Genomic DNA, 20,679 nt, shown 5'->3' with positions numbered 1-20,679 from the left:
AAAAAACCCTCTCCCTGGAGCCTGCTTGCCTGCCTGAGCTGTGTGGGGGCCTGGTGCTTCCTTCTGTGGCTGCGATGCCCCCTGGGACCACCCAGGTCAGGTGCCTGCAGGCAGGTGCTGCCTGGGAGGTGCCGCTGTTGCTGTGGAGGGAAGCACCAACCCCCTTGCCCCCTTACCCCTCTTCCCACACTTGGGGACCGCTTGGCCTGCTGGCAGCTAGCCCTCCCCTCCCCTTTTGCAACTGTTCATCATCAACTGCAAAAGACCTTTTTTTACTTATTCCATTGTCATAGTTTGGGATTCACAGTGGTGGTTTACTTTGACAGCCATAAGTCAGTAAGTTTTCAATAGCTCTACATCATAGGGGGAAATGGAACTTGTAGATATTTTCCTTTGATTTATTGAACAACGCATCCAATTCTACAAACACTTTTGTATACTTAGAGCTTCATGAGTGAGTTGTAATAAAATAATATGACAGGACCATGTTTTACCTAAAGCAACTAAATACAGTTGTAGGATCAGGGCCCTGCTCTGTAAATCTGGCATGAAGGTGTCACATCTCTGTGTCTTCTTAATTGGTTATTTATTTTCATATATTAAATGGAGATACTAGAAATGAAATTTTATAATGAAACAAAAACTTTTTTTGCTGATGAAAAGGGGATGTAACTGTTGACTATTTTCTTTCAACTATAGGGTAGTCCAGCATAGCATCTGTTACTGATTTGAAAGTAGTCAAGGAGGGGTACTGTTTTTCTACTACTTTATTGTTTTGAACTTTGCTTTTGTTTCACATGGTAACAAAATGTCAGTTCCCCATGAAACAAAGTTCTGAAAAATTGGGATTCAGAGTTATTTCATCAATGTTAAATATAACAAGTGGAAGAATTTCTTTTCAACCTCATCAAAAATAAAATTAGAGAGTGACACCTTTACTTCAAAGATTTTCTTATACTGACATATTCCCGTGAAACATTTTAATCAACACAACTATGGTTTCCAAGTAACTTTTCAATAACTCAGTTTTATGATTGGCATTACAAATAGCATTATGAGAAAATTAATTCAGTTAACGTTCTGATATCCATACAGTTGAATATGACCATATACAGAAGGCAGGGTAGATTGGCACCTTATATACTAACAAAAGTAGGTAGCTATGTATAGCATAAACTTTTATGAGCTGAAGTTCACTTCCTCAGATGCTATGAAAGGACATTCAGAAAGCAGAGTTTAAGAAGGAAAGAGAAATTAGAATACAAAATTAAGGGAGGTCAGAGAGAAGAGGCAGGGAGGGGGACAGTGCTGGTCAAGAGAAGCAAACAGGTAGTAAATATAGGAACAAAGAAGTCACCAAAACTAACCCAGACAATGGGATGTCTGTTTAAACCAAACTTAATGCAATCCAGTGTGTGGATCCTTGTTCCACAATTACCCATTAAAAATTGTTTTTAAAAGTTGCTGTCTGAGAACAGCCACTCTCAGGTCAGCAGTGGACTGTCCAAGGAGGTTAGTGTCCTGCCACAAGCTTGTGTTTCTTCCTGCAGTTGATGCTAGAGCGGTGTTCATTCTGTTGTGTAGGGATTGGCTCATCTGTCCAGTGTAGACAACAGAAGGGCACTGTAAATAGATGATGATGATGAATAATCGGCGGTGCTCAATGTTTTGCGCCCCCCCTGCCTGCCCCATGTGCCAGGATCAAGGCCCTAAGGCCCATGTGGGGATTGGATCCCGTGCTGCCCTGCATGCCTTCTCTCTCTGTGGGTAGCCCCACTGGCCGGATGACCTGGCACTGGGGGCTGGATTTGGCCTGCAGGCAAGTGGCTGAGTACTCCTGGTGTAAGTGCATTGATGGAGTTGCAAACGAATGAGCCTTGGATGTTATAATCCATGCTATTGGATCCAGTGATGATGTGGTCTCTACTGGTGTTGGGGCACAGACGGCATTTGGGTCTGTTGTAAGGCCTGGTATCTCAGTGAGACTGGGAGTTAGGTTGCTTGACAGACTCTGTTTGAGGTTGAAGGGTTGCCTGTAAACTAGGACTGTTTTGTCTCCCATAACTATTTTGAGACAGTCATCCTTTTCCAGGAGGGGTTGGGGTTCTTTAACTGTATGTCTCAGGTGTTCAAGTCAGGGGGCTGTAGGTGATAGTCAGAGGGACTCTGTTGTTTTTGTCCCAGGCTTGATATTGTAGCAGGTCAGAGTGGGGTCTGAGCCTAGCTTTGTTGGTTTTAGTAGCTACAATTTTGGGGTTGTATTCTAATTATAAGAATCCTTGCTCCATATCCTTAAGGTGTGCATCCCTGTCAGAGTCCATGTAGCCAGAAACTCCTTCTGTGATGGTACCAATGTCAGAGACAGTGCAGTATCCTGGGTTCCCAGGTTTGTAGATCTTGGGTAATAAAATTAAAGTTGCCTGACATGGGCTTCTGGGAGGTGGAAGAAGCAATCCTTTCCTGCGTTTTCCAAGGTAGATCCAGTAAGAATTTATCCAGTTCCTCCTGATATTGTGCCATAGGGTTCTTTGTTGGTTATGTACTGTATGTACTCTGTTTTGTCCAGGACAACAGAGACAACCTCCTTATCAGCCAGTTGTGTGATTATATCCAGGTTGTTTTTAAGGCTGAGAATGGCTCTTTGTTTTGCAGGACTGAGGTTGTAACATAAATAACATTTTTCTTCACAATCTCAGGGTGGACACAGAGGTAGAAATAGTTTATATATAGGTCCGGAGTGGGGCTGTGGCTCTTGGGTAGAATCCAGGAGCTGTCCTTCTTGTGCTGTGTATGCCTCAATTCTGTGCCAGGTTGTTTGTTGCATGGCTCCATGTCATGGAAATATTCCCTCAGTCTTAGGTGGCAGAGAAAAGTCTAAAGATCTCTATACAGCTACACTGTACTGATTTGTAAAGTAGGGCAGAAAGACCACGGGATAGTACAGTCACCTTAACTGGCTTGAGAGTGTGGTTGGATAGGTTGATGACATTACATTGGATTGTAGGGTTGCTGTTGGAGCTTGAAAGCTTGGAAAACTTTGCTTCCTCCTTCTTTAAGGAGTGAAGCTGTTTGTGATAGACTCAATGGATGGATACAGAGATCTCTTTCTGGTAAGTGGCTTTTATATGTGAAGGGTGGATGTTCTCACACAGCAAACTTTAAAAAAAAGTATTTGAACTGGAAATTGTGGAACAAGAAGTCATCCACAGACTGGATTGCATTAAGTATGGTTTAAACAGGGACAATGGATTATTATCCCATTACCTGGAATAGTTTTGTTCATATGGCTTGTTTGCTTGGGTCTCCTAGAACTGTCCCTCTCCTTCCCCATCCCTCTCCCTCCCTTGTCTTTTGTATTCTAGTTTCCTCTCCTTCTTAAACTCTGCTTTCTACATGCCCTTTCATAGCATCTGAAGAAGCAAGCTGCAGCTCACAAAAGCCTGTGCTATATATCTACTTTGCTTAGTCTGTAAGGTGCTAATTTAACCTGTTTTCTACTTGACTTCATACTACCACAGATAACTATGACCATATGTTTCAGAAGTTTCTTTTTTACCAAGAGTCGTCATCCCATATCTTAAAAAGAGAAGCAAAATAAATGCTATATTAGGTCACTCTAATATCATTACATCTAGTGATACTTCCTTTTTGGAAAATACAAAAATGTATCCTTAGCTACTGCTACGGTGTTCTCTTGAACATGATTTTGTCTTTTTTTAGGCAACATAGGGATCCTGCTCTTGGAGTATATCTTGACGCACACTGGAGACAGCATTATCACTTCACATTGTCTTTAATGGGAAAAGAATTGTAGCTAGGCTATGGACAGTTGTAGCGTTACAAAGTGCTAAGGCACTTGGTAGCGCTACAAAAATAAAGCTCTATGACAGTAGCACAGCCCCCTGGCTAGAGTGCTACAAAGTCTCCTCCAAGGCTTGCTCTCCAGCCAGGCAGCAAGAGGGGCTCCTACTTTGCTTCTCACACATCCAGGGGAGTCTGTCAATGATCAGCGGGCAGCAGCTTGTCACTGATCCAGGGAGGGGAGGAGAGAGCCTTATACTGTAGTGGGGTACCAGTGGTAAAAAGTCTGCTTTCTTTTGATGCCAGCACTGGCATCATGTAGAGGCAGCAGTAGCAGAGAGGCTGTGTTGAGCTGAATTGTCGGGGTGTTTGGGGTATTTACGGAATATGGAGTCAGCACCAGAATTTGATAATTTGATACATTGCATCGTGACACTGAAGATTTAATTTGGATCCATTTTCAAGCTTTTCAGTTGTATCGGTATGAATAGCCCAATTAGAAATCACAATCAATATATTAACTGAAATCTGAGCTTTTCTTTTTCTTTTGAAGATTCATTTACCTATCTTGCGTTTATTAAGCCATCTGATAGCTGCCATTAAAAAACAATAGACCACAACATTGAAAGCTCAGAAATAGAAAATGTTACACTTTTTTCCTGTTTTTTCAATAATACTCATAATTTGCATTTATAGTTCCTTTGCAGAGAACCAATGCTTGTGAGTATAAAAATGCATATGCAGTCATATGAAACTGTTTGTTGGTGTTGTTTTTAATGAATGCTGAAAGTGAAAAATTGATGTCTTGTGTATGTAGGGACATTAGTTGGAACAGTGATTGCAAAAGATTTAGATGAACCTTTAACTCCGCACACCATGTTGAGATACCGAATTGTGCCCAGCATACAGACGACTGGAACATGTTCCACATTTGGTATACACAGTGAGACAGGTGTAATCACTGTAATTTCACCAGCACCAGACAGAGAGGTAATTTTTATCTAAAGTATAATGTTTATTTTGCTTCACATACAATGAGAAGATTATATATAGAGAAATATGGCTAATGAAGGTAGAGGCACAATATATGGCCTAAAATTGAGAGACCCAAATTTTCCAAAGCTTGGGGAAAGACACTAGGATTCAGGTGAACCGCTTCTATTTTCCTGAAATCATGCAAGAGTGGAGCAAGAAGGTGAAATTGAGATTTCTGAAATACTTTGTGACTGCCTCTTCGAAGATAGTGACAGTAGGCAATAGAAATGGGAGGGAGATGTAGTTACAGTGTAGAAACAACAGAAGGTGATATAGTCAAGTTCTAGGGACAAGAAAAGGACTAAGTTAAAGCAGACTGTATTGTAAATAAAATGCATGATATTCTGTTAGTTTCTTTTTAAAATCTTGCTTTGGTGTATAGGGCTTGATGCAGGCCTAAATAAAACTTGACAACTATTAGCAATTTCTAACTAGTTTCTCCTTTGCTGACTTAGCCTTTATATATGTAGAGTTACTGATAATGCTGCTGATAATGGAACCAAAAAAGAGTTAAGGAAAGGTATAACAAAATGAAAAGAGGCCCTGCAATCCTGGGTAACAGATACTACAGAAACACAAGGGGAACAAAAAGCAAACAGAAAATTAATGAAGGAGGATAAAGAGCAGGAAGTAGTTAATATCACATTTTTCCTTTGGTGTCTGACATGGCTAACAGGTTTCTAGTAAAGCTTTTTGAATGATATGCTGTTTAGCTGCTGAAGAGACTTTGTTGTTTTTGTGTTTTTTGATAATAGAAAAGAATTACAGTTTTAATAATGAAGCTTAAAAAGGGGGAGGGAAAAGTAAAGGATCTTGCTCTGCAGCCAGTGATACTGCAAACAATGCATTTTCGACTATAACCTTTTTTATGTTCCTTTCCAGATGGTAGGCAAATGTACGTTCCCTGTAGAAGTAAGAGATATGGCAGGTCAGTCTTTTGGCTTGTGCAATACAGGGACGGTTGAAATTGAGATTGAAGATGTAAATGATAATGCACCACAGTGTGAAAAGAAGCCTCAGTGTACTGTAAGTTTTCTTTACAGTTATGCCACTAATAGTTACAAAGCTGCCTGCTTTTTGTGAAACTCTGATCACGTCCTGGTCTCCCTCACTATTTCTGCAGGATATAGGTCTTGCTTCCTGGGGTAGATGGCTGCTTCCTCATGTTGCAAGAAAAGAGCAGATGCAGTTACATTCTTCTAAGTAGCAAAGGAGTGTGGGGGGCCTAGCTTCACTACAGTTTGTCTTCCAGGGCTTCTGGTCTCCTTTTGCCATATTCTGAATGAATTTTGTTACAGACCTAAGTGGAGGGTCTTCTAAGATGGATTTTGGTGGTTGGCCAGATGTGCTGTCTAGAGCAGTGGTTCTCAACCTGCTTGCGATAGTGGGCCACACTTGCAGCTCTCAGTGTGTCATGTGGGCTGCACCCCATGGCTGAGGGGGCCCCCAGCTGCCAGGGCAGTGGGACCAGAGCCAGGGCCTACAGCCCCCTGCCTCCTCCCCAGCAGTGTCCGAGCCCTGGCTGCCACCTGCGGGAGGCAGTGGTGGCTGTGGCTGGAGCTGAGTGTGGAGTTTGGCCGCCTCTCCCCCACAGGTGGCATGGCTGGAGTGAAGCCTGTGGAGGGGGTGGATGTGGGCTTGGGGCATCCCACCCTGCTGCCCTCCCCTTGGGTCCTCCATTGCCCAGTGGGTGAGACCTAGTGCTGTGGGGTGGGGAGGCTTAGTGCCACCATGGGTGTGCTGCCTTGGCAAGGCATCCTCTGTCCCCTCAGCAGCAGTGGTGGCATGGAGTTGTGCCGCCCTCTGTTGCTGGGTTCACAGGGGGTGCCTTGAACCAGTACTGGGTTAAGAGGAGATGCCTCATCATGGCAGTGTGGGGCTCCCAGCAGTGGCACCGAGGCTCCCTGCGTGGGCTGCCACAGAGGCCTCTGTGGGGAGGGCAGCATGGAGGAGAGCCCCAAGCTCAGAGCAGGCAACCTGCATCCATCCCCGCCCCACACTCAAATCTGGGGGGCACATGCCCCCGCGATGTCTCTCTCCCTGGGAGTGCACAAAGCAGCAGGGAGCTGACCTCCTGGATGAGCCCCTGTGTAACTCAATCCTGCTCCCCATCTATGTTACACAGCTACCCATTCCTGCCCCAACCCCAGGCACCATCCCGGCTAGGCAGCGCCCCCAGCCCCAGTCCTGCCCTACTCCCTCCCTCAATCTGCCTGCTTCCTCCTCCCCGCCTGCTGATCCCTTCCCCTACATAGATTTACCTGGAGGGAGCTGTGGGAGCTGCTCTCCATGCTCCCTGGCTGCCATATGCATGTGCACCTGTGCACAGGCACATGGTGCCCCTTCCCTCCAGTTGAGCCTCCTCTTGCTCCTCGCAGCTCCTTCCAGGCTGCCAGCCTGCAAGGGTAAACCTGCCGTTTCCCACACTTCTCCCTGACCAACAAACTCGACAGCAATCTTTACTTAAAAAAAAAAAAAGAGAGGATGTCTCATGGGCTGCAGCAGCATGCTGATTGCGCCAAATGCAGCCCACAGATTGAGAAACACTGTTCTAGAGGCTTATGCATGTTGGAAGTTGTGCTGATATAAGGAAACTGCAAATTTAAATGCCTGTAGTTATACAATTATAACTTACTCCCTGTATAAACATACAGATTCTGGAATAAGAGTGTCTACAGTGCCAAGTACAACTGATAGTTAAATTTTATTGGGATAATATTACCAGTGCAATTTCCCATGCTGACAAACCCTTAGGGGTAGCTGCTTCATTATTTTACTTTTGCCCTAATGCCTTTCAATTATTAGTCTTGTGTCTATGTCAAGAGTATCTTGAAACTGTTTATTCATTGTCAGTATTCCAGTTCACATACTCAGAACTCAGAGTCACCACATTATGGGTCCAGATCCATATTCACCCCAGCCAGCATTGATTTGTAAAGAACAAATCATTCTAAACCCAGCTTCATTTCCTCTTTAGACGATGTATGGTATTTACTCAAATCCAAGGAGAGGTATCCTCCCCACCATTTAACATTGGGGGCGGGGGGTGCCTCTCACTGGATTTGAATACAAAGCAGTTCGGGCGGGGGTGGGGCCGGTGGGGAGGGGAAGGTGGCTTCTACAGTTCTGACTCTGGCCCTAACTTGGGGTTGGAGTCGGTTGCAGCTGCTGCCATCTCCTTGTTACCTCCCCAGTTTCTGCCCCACCCTTACTACCTCTGCCTCTTTCTTCGGTCTCCCACCCACCACCTCCACCCTGGTCTCTGGCTCTGGCATGGCCTCAGCCCCACAGAGCACATTGTTGCTCCTGGCCCAGCTGTTGCAGCAGCTATGGCAGTTTGAGCCCAGCGATTTGCCACCACTGCAACACCTGCTGCATGGCTGGGCTTGGGCCGGACCAACAATGTGCCCCATACCATGGGCTGGAATGGGGTCAGAGCCAGAAGTGAAGCAGCAGCAAAGGTGGGCAAGGGCACAGAGGCTGCAGGGAGGGACAGGTACCAGGCCAAATGGTGGGGGGAACCAGTGGCAGGGGACAATGTATGTGTGGAGAGGGGCAGATGCAGGGGTCACTTGACTGCTGCCTGTTCTTTTGCCATTGCTTGACCCACTGCGGGGGAGGGGGCATGAGATCTAAGACAGCCCTCCAGTAATTAGATCCTATACAGAGGAAATAATAAAAAATTTAAACATTTTCCATGTACAGAATTTTAATTATTGGGCGGGGTCCTCAAATTCAGAGTTGTCTTGGATTTGGGCAAATATATTAACTAGGCGCATGGATGAAGGGAATGCAGTGGACATATATGCATATTTGGAATTAATAAGGTTTTCAGTAAAGTATACCTGACTTTTTCATTAGCAAATTTAAAAAACGTTGGCTATGTAAATTAAGATGAGGTAGATAAATAATTGGCTCAATAACTGCTAATTATAAAAAAATCAGTGTTGGAATCACTGGCAGTTTCATGTAAGGTTTCACATTATCTTGCATCTTGTGCAGACAAATTCAAGGTGGTACACCTAGAGAAGAATACAAATGCTGGGAGATAACTGGCTGAGTGCCTGAGAAGGGTCTAGGGCTTTTGGTGGATCACAAACTCAGCATGAATCAGCAGTGTGATGCAGTTGCCAAAAAAGCAAGTGCTATTTTAGGCTGCATCAGTAGGGTGGTTGTTAAAATTAGGCTTAAGACCTAGGAAGTAATAGTATCATTTTACTTCGTAAAGAGGTTCGAATGCAAGATGTATGAATGGAGGTTAAGAGAAGTGGCCATTTTTAGGTTGCAGAAAAAGCGATTAAGGAGGGGGGACATGGTAGTAATCTTCAAATATCTGAAAGGCTGGCATAATGAAGAGGGAGAACAATTTTCTCCCTTGCCACAGAGGCTAGGACACAAAGCAATAGCTTAAACTGCAGCAAAGTAGACTCAGAATAGGAAATATCAGGAAGAAAATAAAACAACTTTCGTAGTATTACAATAGTGAGGTGATGGAATAGATTCCCAGGGAAATTATGGAACCTCTTCATTACAGGTTTTCTAGAAAAGGTGGGATGAATAATAGACAGGGATGATTTAGGAGTAGCATTGCTGCAGGGGGTTGGACCTGGTAACCCTTGAGGTGCCTTCCAACCCTACAATTTTGTAAACCTATATTGTGAAGGCAGACTCAGAGACGCAAGAAAACTTCTTTTGCAATTCTAGTTTTTCCTAACAGACCACCTGGCTCAACAACAGCTGGTGCAAACTCAACAGCTTTATAATTAATAGCTATAAACTACCTTTTAGTCTTTGTCTGTTAGCCTAGATTTGGAAGTTATTTATTAATCTTGCTGCATATTTTTGCTTTTGAAGGTGAGCAGAGCCATCCTTTTTAAGTCTGTCAAGGAACAAAGATGATTATTTAATCATCAGATTAGTTTCTTCTTAAATGGTTCTTCTTTTCAGGACGGAGACAATGGATTTTTAATATGCACATGTGCAGGCTAATATTGGAGCCTTTGGCTGTTACTGTAATATAAACTGTTTATCAGCTCTTTCAACATGTAACAGTTCTTATCTACTCCAGTAAAATAATAATTTTTAATATGCAATCACAATCAATCTCTTGTGCATATTAAAAAAAAAAATCCCACATGCATTCATCATCTTCCATTTGTGCTAGAACATATCTCACCCCAGACTTCCTGTAACATTCAGAAGGAACTGTGGGATTTTACCTACTTTGCTATCGGATGCTGGTCAGACCGCAGTTTTCCTACCCCTCTATCGGACACTGGTCAGACAGCAGTTGGAATACTGCATGCAGTTTTGGGTGCCACACTTCAAGAGGGATGTGGATAACCTGGAGAGGGTCCAGAGAAAGGTCACTCGTATGGTTAAGGGCTTGCAGGCCAAGTCCTACGAGGAGAGACTAGGGCACCTGGACCTCTTCAGCCTCTGCAAGAGAAGGTTGAGAGGCGACCTTGTGGCTGCCTATAAATTCATCATGGGGGCGCAGAAGAGAACTGGTGAGGCCCTACTCAACAACGTGCCCCTGGGGGTCACAAGAAATAATCGCCATAAGCTAGCAGAGAGCAGATTTAGACTGGACATTAGGAGGAACTTCACAGTTAGGGTGGCCAAAATCTGGAATGGGCTCCCAAGGGAGGTGGTGTTCTCCCCTACCCTGGGGGTCTTCAAGAGGAGATTGGATGGGCATCTGGCCAGGGTCATCTGAACCCAGCACTCTTTCCTGCCTATGCAGGGTCCCTTCCGACCCTAACATTTATGAATCTATCTTTCCTAGTGCTTTACCTGTCAGTGCTGTACCTGCAGAGGGGATCAAATGCCACAGCTGATACCATTTAAAATCAACAGAGCAATCAGATAAATCAACAAAAGGTCCACGCCAGATTATGATACTACTTAAATCACTAGGAGTTTTGCAAAGAGAATTTCACCTATGGCTGCACAAAAGAGACTTTACACAGTTTGTTTTTCTGTGACATACTGAAAAAGACATCCCCCACCTTACCTTTTTAGATTTATTTCAGAATTTAAGACATTGTATTTAAACGCAATTTAAGTTTCACTGCTATGGAAATAATAATTTTTGTTGATTATAACAAAAAAAATCTTGTTTATTTCAGTATGTAGTACAAATAGAAGAAAATAGAGCAAATGTGACACTATTGAGAATTCCTGTTTCTGATGCTGATAAGCCTTACACAAAGGCCTGGATTGCTCGCTTCTCCATTACAAAGGGAAATGATGATCTTGCTTTTACTGTTGCAACTGATAAAAAGACAAATGAAGGGCTACTATGTCTTACTAAGGTAAGCAAAGATGAAAATGTCAGCCAAAAATTGTTTGGTGTTTTTCAGGGTTACTTTAAACCAATAATTTAATTTTCATTTTTGTTATTGCCATAAATTCAGATTAGTTAATCTGTTTCAATTATGTGTCAGCTTTCGACTGACACTGGTTTAAAACAGTGGAATCTGGGATTTATTTTACAGTAGAGTTCTTTGGCAAAAACATAAAGCGAACTGTATAATATATATTTAGAGAAATTTAACAAACTGTTTATGTGGATTTTACTTTTTTCCTAATTTTTGCTGGGAGAGGAGGGAGGAGGAATAGTGGAGGGGTTGGGAAGAGGCAAGTAGCTTTTATTATGGCTTTCAAAGAGATTTTATAATTCTAGAATAGCTTGTTTTAAAACTCTGTGTTAACCTTTTGGTTTTGGAAGCTGTACTGCCTGTCTGTATTTGTGCAGGATTTAGAGGGAGGCCTGCTCCCAAGAAGTAATCAGTATAAATTTCATCTGCTTCGAGAACATGCTTGATGCACACTTATGCATTCAAGAATATTTCTGTAAACAGTCTCACAGCTTCAAATAGCTTCAACTCTGAACAGGCAGTTTTTTTCTCTATTACTGTTGTCTTGTTATAAGTGAAAAAGTATCAGTTCTAGTTTGATGGGTAAGATTTAGAATTGTTAAGATGCAGAATGGTAAATGGAGAAGTTAAGGGTAGAAATTGGACAGGTTTCAGTTGTGATATCAGGTGGACTTATACTGTTTGAATGTGTAGAATTTTGTTAGTGATTTTTCTCATTAAAGTCAGCATAGATGCCGTGGTACCAAAGAAAAACTCATTTTCAGATAGGTAGTAATTGTTATGTTATTTGTATCACAAGTTCAGAAGCTATTGTTATTAGTAAAGTATAACTCAGAAATACATTCATGTATGCTAACAAGTAAGTGTCATTTATTACGGGCAGCAGAAAGGAAAAGCTGAATGTAGTCTAGATACAAGGTCTTGCTCAGATAAGTACCGTGAGAGAGACGCACATTTAATTCTTAATTTAGCTTCAGCAGCTGTCCAGCAAATGGGTGATAGTGAAACCTTATCTGTGGTGCTCCTTAAGATCTTTCAGGCCCTTTTTTTGAAAAAGTTTCTATTCAGTCATTTCTGAAAGTCAGGTCCCTCCTTAAGATGCCTCAGATTAGACGTTCAAATAATAAGGTACCCTTAACAAATAGCCATTTTCTAAAATCTTAGCTACATATGACTTTGCCTGTTTTTTAAAATAGTGATGGGAAAGTTGTAGCAAATGTTATCCTCATATAAATGAAATGCATTTATTTTGCAGGGACTGGACTATGAAAAGAGCAGACAGAGGACACTTGAAATTACAGTAAATAATGAAGACCCATACATACTAGGCCCACATTCAAGAAGCCTGGTCACATGCATATGTAGTGTTATAATTAACGTGATGAATGTTGATGAGGAACCAGTGTTCAGTCCTCCAATATTATGTATAGAGGTTCAAGACTGTGACAAAATCGGAACAGTGATTGGCAAATACACAGCAGTGGACCCAGAAACTGGAAACAGAGAAGGCATATGGTATAAATAATTTTCCTATGTGGATTTATTTAGCATTTGGGAAATAAATTTAAACAAATTAGCCTTATATAAAGTTGGGGTGTTTTTTTAAACAAACATTTTACTCTTAATAGCTATCGAATAGCACCTGGCCAAAGTGATTGGATCACCATTGATGAAAAAACAGGTGAACTCCGAACTAATAAAGTTTTGGAAAAAGACGCCTTAGGAATGAAACGTGGTGAAAGTAATATTACAGTCCTGGGAATCGACCAAAGTGAGTACCAAATGTTATAAACTGCCCATGTTCTTTATAAAGGAATTGTGTGCTCATAAAAATAGTCATGGAACTATGCTATCAGTTTGCTGTAAGACTGTAATGAAGACAAACTTTTTACTACTGCACTCTTTTTGGCAATAGTAGTTGTCCTTAATGGAGGTTGCAGCCCAAATTCCCCACTTACAGGAGGAGGAAAAGAATATCATTGTTTGCTGGAAAATGGGGCAGCAGCTCCATACAAGACAGGACCCCATTTTCAAAATACTTACAAGCATCTGCAACGGGGGTCATATTTCCAAAAAAACTTAGTTCTGTTTTATAGTGTGTACTTATGTAATTATTTTAAAATCTAGCACTTTCAGTGTTCAGTGGAGAGCACCATTCTTCTTGTTCCTCCTCTTCCCCTCACCCCCCTTAAAAATTTGATTTAAAAAAAAATGATGAGACATAAGACCAGAGGAGGGAGGGAAGCATGTTTGTATATAATGTAAATACAATATTACAGCTCTGTGACCAAAGACCTGTAAAAAGAATCTGTATGAAATGATAGAATTTAGCATGCTGCTTTTACAAGCTTTAGTCAGTTATCTGAATTCTCAGTTTTTGCACATGCTCATGTTACATGTGAGCAGTGGATCAGGATATCAGATTAGGAGAGGGAGTTTTGTTGGTTGCTGTCGCAAGAAGAACCTGACCAGCCTGCAGGCTCTACAAAGCCAGGAGACTTCCCAGGGCAGGCTCTGCTTAAGGATGCCCTTTGGCAGTAATCAAGAGGGATAGGGAGATTTTCTTTTTTATGGGAGGTTTTTTTTTTTTAATTAATGTTTTTGGGGTTTTTTTAGCTTGTTTTGGGGGTGGGGAAGGGAAGGAGTTAGGTTAGGGGCAGGTCCAGGGGAGTGAGCTGGTGCAGTCACACCACCCCAGAGAAAAGAGCTCTGGTCTCAGCTGGCAGATGCATGTGCAGCAAGTTTACTGCCACAACTGCATTCCACTTTGCAGCATCCTGGATCTGCTACTGTGGATGTGAGTGGCACTTGTGAGGAGGCATGGTTGGGACTGGTGAAAGGGTTTGCTTGTATGTGTTTTTTTGGGCAGAGAGGTGGGAGTTGGGGGTGGTTGGAGTTCTCTAGTATCTTCTCTCTGAGTGGTTTGCTTATTGTAAGCTACTCTGAGCCTTTTGGATAGGGTGGGATATAACTCTAATATCTAAAGAATAAAATATTTAGTTATATAGTGATATTGCATTATTGCACCCCTCCCCATAAATGGGACGAAGGGACGAGAGTGGGGTTAATAAAGACCTGTGTCTGACTAATCCATGTTCCCAAGACAGACAAGCAACCAAACACAGTGCAGGCATGCCTTCCTTGTGCTCCGCATGCTTCCTGTTCAAACAAATGCTCTCATTTAGTTTGAATGGGATTGGATAACCTGTATCGGTATAAAAGTGAGTATTGGAAGGAAGGAACAAGAGGCAGGATTTTTACACAAGATTTTGAAATTAAAATATCTTGCACTGTAGATAATTTCCTAGCAATTCAAGACAGACTTTAGCTTGTGATCTTATTACTAAAGAACCATCTCCCTTTTTCATCCAAAAGGTGGGACTTGCAGTTTCATATCTTCCCATCCCTCATTGCTTGAAGGGCAGGGGAGTAGGCAGAGGGTAGATATTTTCTTCAGTGAAGTAGAGGTGGTGGGAGAGAACCGTTTCAAACACCATTTTGTCTGTGTGCTACCAGAAATTCCTAGTTCAGCATCAGTTTTTCCTCCTGATTCCATTTTCATTATGTGATTTTTGAGCCTACACATCACTGAAAAGAGGGGGAAAAAGAGCTCTGTGGAATAAGTGATTTCCTCCCCCCACCCAAGCCACAGACAGCTAGAGACATGACTCTTCTCTTTTTACTGACGATGACAGTTTAAATCTACTTTACTTTTAATACTTGGCTATTTAACATGAATTAAATGAACAATCCATTTTACATTGGGGAGTAATAAGCATTAAACTTAAAAAACCCCAGCTTGTACTAATATTACAATTGCTGTCTTGTAGGTATGAAAACAGGTACTGGAACAGTAAGGATTATCTTGAAATGTGGGAACAAGACTCCCCCAAGGATAATTAGGGCAAGAGGCATTGCATGCAGAAATGGAAGGCCAGTTTGCTTTGATATATTTGATCCAGATAAAGAACCCTATGCTGCACCCTTCAAAGCCCGCATTGCTGATGAACATATGAATTCATTATGGAAGACGATACAAAATGATGGTATGCAAAATTAGCTACTGCTACTACTACTACTATTTTTAAGAATAGTAATGGTCCTAATTATTGTATCTCAGAAGTAAGATAATTTGACTGTGCTTCCTAATCTGATATAGTTAGAGATTATTAAGTGATTACTTAATGTCTTCTATGTGTCTTCACCACCTAGGAAACTACCTACACCCAACCTTGGGTCAGGACTTTGATTTTGTGCGTTGCCCCCAAGGGAATACCCTCAATACAGAAATATGAAATATATATCAGTGTGGCCCTTTGCTATCCTCTTGAATAGGTATATGGGGTAGATCAGGGATGGATGGAGTTATCCAGAGTTCTGACCTTACTGTGGAAGATAAGTCTTTCAAGATCCCAGAATTAAGGAGTTAAAGAGGCTGGTTGTGTTTTCTGGGGAGTACAAGGCACAATCTGGCTCCTGTTCTTTTTAGGAGAGTGAAAGCGAGTCATAGGGTTGGAAGGGAATTTACGGGTCATCTACTCAAACCCCATTCATGAATGAAGGAATGTTACTCCTTAATGATCTCTTTCCAATGCTTATGCAGCCTCCTTTTGAAAACCTTCAATAAAGAAGAGTAGAGGCACACTGATACATCAGTACCGATATACAGAAACATGGCTGTATTGAAAACTGGCCTGAAGTGGCCAGTAATTTGGCCGATAAATGCCAGTGTGTGCACACAGCTGCAGTACAGCATGCAGGCAGCTAAGAGTATAGCCCAGCTGTGAACAGCTAGTAAGTCTGTTGTAGTGGAAGGGCATGGGGGGAGGGGGCAGATCAATGACCCCTGCGGTGAGGGAGGAGGCAGGGGCAGGAGCTTCCCAGCAGGGCAGGGTATGGGACAGCGCCACAGCTTGTCCATGGGGTAGGGGGAGTGGGAGGTAGCTCCAGCTGCTGTACACATCCTGAGAGGGCATGGGGGGGTGTGCCCCCCACATCTGCACAGGGTGGGGCAGGTAGGTTGCAGCTGTGGGCTGGGGCTATGCCAGGCTCTTTTCAGTTGGGGCTGGGCTCAAGGGCTGCAACACTGGGAGGGGAGCCATGGAGGGGGCTGCAACCACCCCAAATTTCTCTGTAGCCCCTCCCCATAGTCCTGCTCCCAGCACTGCCACTGCTGCCCAGTGTAGCCCTGGTTCAAGCCCTCCGCCTCCACCCACGTGCCAGAAAGAGCTGGGGTTGTGCCAGGCAGGTGGTGGCAGTGCTTTGAGTGGCACTATGGCAAAATTTGGGGTAGCTGCAGCCTCCTCTGTAGTCTTCCTCCCAGCATCCCTGCCAAGAACAGGCAGGTGCAGTCCCGGCTCCAGTCCCCGTCCTGCCCCGTGCAGATCCACGGCACATGCCCCCGCCCCCCCCATTCCGCCCTGGGGTGCACGCAGCAGCGGGATCCACCCCCTTGCTAATGAGCCGCGGCTATGTCCAACACCTCGCCCCACCCCAGCGGGGCAGCGCCTGACCCCTCCTTCACCACGGGGGCTGTTGATCTGCCCCCCTCATGGCCCTTCCCTCCCCCTCCACCACAGACTTACCAGCTGCACACAGCTGTATCAGAAATCAGATCGGGATCAGCCGATATGCCTCCTTCAATATTAGCTATCTGTATCAGCCCCCAAAATCTCTATTGGTGCACCCCTAAAGGAGAACCCACTTTTTTTTCTTTAAGTGTCATTGTCCCTGACCACTAAGCAGGAATGACAGAGGTGCTTCCAGCTTTCTTCCTCTTCCCTTTACTTTCTGTGGACACAAAGTCTGTCCCATAAGCACCAAGGAGCAGGAAGGGGAGGGGTAGGCCATGCTCAGCAAGCTGTGCCTTTGATTCTTCTGTAGTTGATAGAGGAACAGGGCCAGACAGCACTGAGCAGTGGCCATGCTTTAGGGCCAGCAGTTGCAAGCCAAGACCTAGCATCTGTTGCTAACTGCAAAATGTGCCCGACTCCTCACTGAAAAGCTAATGTGCTGTCCTCTTTTGCCTGCCTAGAGATACCACAGATGCCTTGCTCCTCTTCTGAGATAATTAATGCAGTTCTAGAACAGCCCTTGCTACTTAGTAGCCCATGCTCTTGTCTCCTCTTTCTCATGTAGCCTTGATAAGGGGAGGGTGTGGGGCCATCCCCCCCCTTTGGGTAGATATAATTTATTTTATGTTTACATATATATAATGTTTACACACACACACTCTACTAGTAAATCAAAAGAGCTAGAAACAGAATCCATAACAATAAAGAGGTATTGTCAGAGATGAGCTGTCAAAAGAGCAGGTGCTAATGAATTGATACACTAGTCACAAGTGTAAAAAATAAACAAGTCTCCAGAAACAGAAGGTAGTAGTTTTAAGTACAGCTTTTACTAAAAACATAATAATATATAATATAATTTATGTTATAGTAAGTAATAATATGACTAGAATAAAACTATATAATTTATAGTTTTTGTTAAAAACCATACAATAAGATTACACATTTTGTTCAACTTTAGCTCATTGTCTGTGTGACTAACACTAACAGTTCTCCTTGGGAATATAAAACAAGCTGTGACTCATTAGAGAGAAGCCAAATTCTTTTCATTAGACCAGAAATTTAAGATTTTATGCTACTGGTCGTATCCATTTTCTTCTTACTGCTTTAAAGAATAAAGACGACCAAATATAACAGTTTCAGGCATCTATCCGGTCACAAGAGTATATTCTACCTGAATCTGGAGTCCCACATCATGTACCCATAACAACTGTAGATTTCATTTAAATAAATTGCAGTCTAGAAATGGAAGGTATACATTCAGAATTTCTAAATGAATTTAAACATAAAATGATTGAGTTGACAGCAAATATACAGCATCTCAGTAAAAGCAGCTCTTGCTCTTAGGTTTGATGACTGGTAGGTACATGTGTTGCCTTAGAATTGGTCAAAACAAACAAAGACCAAGGGTCGGTCCCCCACCCCACCTCCTTTTGGATGCTTTTCTCTCTTAACCTCTCTTAAGGCGTGTCTAGATGAGCAGACGTTTGTTTCCCCAGGGACAAGTAGCAGTAGCACACCTTGTGCCTCTGCTGCTTGTCCCTGGGGAACACCCATGCCACGTATGCTCTGGCATGCAGCAGGTTACCCCAAGTGCGGTAGAGGCTGGGGCTGGCAATGGTGCTGGCCCCAGTAGCCTTACCTGGGGTTGTTGGGTCCTCCCAGGGCTGCAGCCATGGTAGGAAACCTGGTCAGCAGGCAGAGTGTGGCCAAAACTTAGGGTCTAGATACAAAAAGTTATAACAAATTTATAAATTTTCCATGTCTAGAATCTAATTATTGGGATCATCTTAAATTCAGTGTTGTCTTGGATTCAGGTAAAGCTGGTAAATCTTAACTGTGTATGCAATGTTACAACTCAGGAAAAACACCTTAGATTCATTGTAGATAACTTTTCTAAAGATATCAGCTCAATGTACAGCCAAGCAGAATGTAGTGGAATTGGAAAAGGGTCCACAGAAAAGTAGCTAGGGCAGTAGCTGCCATGCTGGAGAGACTAAAAAGACTAGGACTCTTCAGTCGGGGAAAGGGAAAGGTTGAGTGAATACATGATAGCTATCTAGAAAATCATGAAGAACACAGATAAAATGCATATGGAATTGTCATTCAACAAGTCTCATAATACAAGAACTAGGGGACCACAATGAAATTTTCAGGAGGCATGTTAAAAAGAAACATATCTACTTGTCCTCTTACTTCATTTTGAAGTAATGCCCTGTTTTATCAAGCATTTTTGGGGTGAGAGTGGAAGGGTTGTAAATTTGGCTAGCAGGGCCCTGATCTTTGACTGGGACCACAGGAAAAAAAAACAATCTGCAAAAGGCTATTTGAGGTGAAGTGACAACATTTGCACCGAGAACACACATTTTAGATCTGCACAGGCAAATTATTCAGGTTAATCAAGAAGTGGGGAACATGACAGAACTGTACCAAGTCAGAAAAGTTAAGTTGGACGCTTCTCATTATCATTGTACTGTATACGAAAATGAAATGGAAAAGTAACAAACATAAAAATGCCAGAGGAAATGTTTTACACAATGTAATGCTCCTCTGTGAAACACAGTAAAACGTGATATTAACAGTCAAGAATTGAGCAGACTCAGAAGTGATAGGAAACTAATAGGATTAATGACAGCACATTAGGTAATCCAAAAACTATTTATGAAGGGATAAGGCAAGAATATTTAGAAAGAATGTAAGTTTTCATGTATCAAAGCAAAAAAAAAAAAAAAAAAAAAAAAAAAAAAAAAAAAAAAAAAAATCAGCAAGTGAGGGAGATGCTTCTCCAGTGACCATCTTGTACATAGTTATTCACAACCAGTATTTTATATGTTGTTTTGAATTATCTATTTTAAAGCCTCAGCAAAAAAACAAGATATTGGACTTTGTGAACTGTTCACTTGAGTAGATATGGCAGTTCTCACGCTAAAGAACTGAGAATGGATTAATTAACTTTTCTCTCACTAAATAACAAAGTCCAAAGACCATCTATTTAATTATCAGACACTTAACCTGGCATTTTTGTGAAAACATTATATAATTTAAATGAATAAAACTGAAACAAATCACAATCTTTCAAACCCGGATCTTCACAGAGGACTGTTCATTTCCAATTGTAATAGATTAACCAAGTACAGATAAATGGCAGGAGGAGGAGGGAGTAAATCCCTCAAAATAGTTTATCTGCAGTATAAACATAACTGAGACAACTTTAAGCTACCTGTCTCGGGTACCAGTAGTAGCATGGAGCTGAGTTCTTATAGAAACTGCAGGGATGCTGACAAAATTTTACAGTGTACATTTGTACAGAAAATTTGCTTTCTTACAGAGTAACAGAAGATAATAGAGGTCAGAGTAGCTGTGCCCTCATTTCCATATAGTTTTTCACAGATTTCATTTAATACATTTAATACCAATGGCTTCTGTAGGACATTGTTAATATTGCCCACCAATATAACATTGAATACCGGATTGGTTTGGTTTCTTTTTTGCAGGTAAATCTATATGTCTACAACCGAAAAAAAATGCTCAGGTTGGAAGTTATAAAGTTCCTCTTCTAATAAGTGATAATGGAGGAAAGCAAGAATGCACTGATCTTATAATTGACCTCTGCGATTGTACTAATGAAGGTTTATGTAAAGACATCTTTGAGCCACGTTTACCTCGTAGATCAGATAATTTCTTTCTTGGAGTAGGGGCCATCCTTGCCATGATCTTAGGATCACTGTTACTACTGTGTAAGTATATTTGAATATCCTATATAAGATGCAAAATATTCCATCTCAAAGTTAGGTTCAAGGCCCTGTGACAGAATTCTGTTAACCACTTATTCTATGATGTAGCCATCAATAGTGCAGTTTCTGTGCATCTTCTATAAAAAAAAAAAAAAA

At 42.2% G+C, this 20,679-nt stretch overlaps 1 protein-coding gene across 3 annotated transcripts in view; it reads left to right on the top strand.

The window, feature by feature from the left end:
- LOC109304086 (desmocollin-1-like) overlaps positions 1 to 20,679 on the top strand; it is a 44,185-nt gene that overhangs the window by 15,356 nt on the left and 8,150 nt on the right. For all 3 annotated transcript variants that reach the window (XM_019526595.1, XM_019526587.1, XM_019526603.1), the window contains exons 7-13: positions 4,619 to 4,791; positions 5,719 to 5,862; positions 10,968 to 11,153; positions 12,475 to 12,734; positions 12,848 to 12,990; positions 15,050 to 15,265; positions 20,284 to 20,526. In XM_019526595.1, the coding sequence (XP_019382140.1) occupies positions 4,619 to 4,791; positions 5,719 to 5,862; positions 10,968 to 11,153; positions 12,475 to 12,734; positions 12,848 to 12,990; positions 15,050 to 15,265; positions 20,284 to 20,526 (1,365 nt within the window). The remainder of the gene's footprint in view (positions 1 to 4,618; positions 4,792 to 5,718; positions 5,863 to 10,967; positions 11,154 to 12,474; positions 12,735 to 12,847; positions 12,991 to 15,049; positions 15,266 to 20,283; positions 20,527 to 20,679) is intronic.

This window comes from Gavialis gangeticus, unplaced genomic scaffold (genome assembly GCF_001723915.1).
Source record: "Gavialis gangeticus isolate Ggan-Ray unplaced genomic scaffold, GavGan_comp1, whole genome shotgun sequence".
NCBI classification, from domain to species: Eukaryota; Metazoa; Chordata; order Crocodylia; family Gavialidae; genus Gavialis; species Gavialis gangeticus.
Note: the sequence above shows the minus strand (reverse complement) of the source record. Positions and strands in the feature narration are given on the sequence as shown.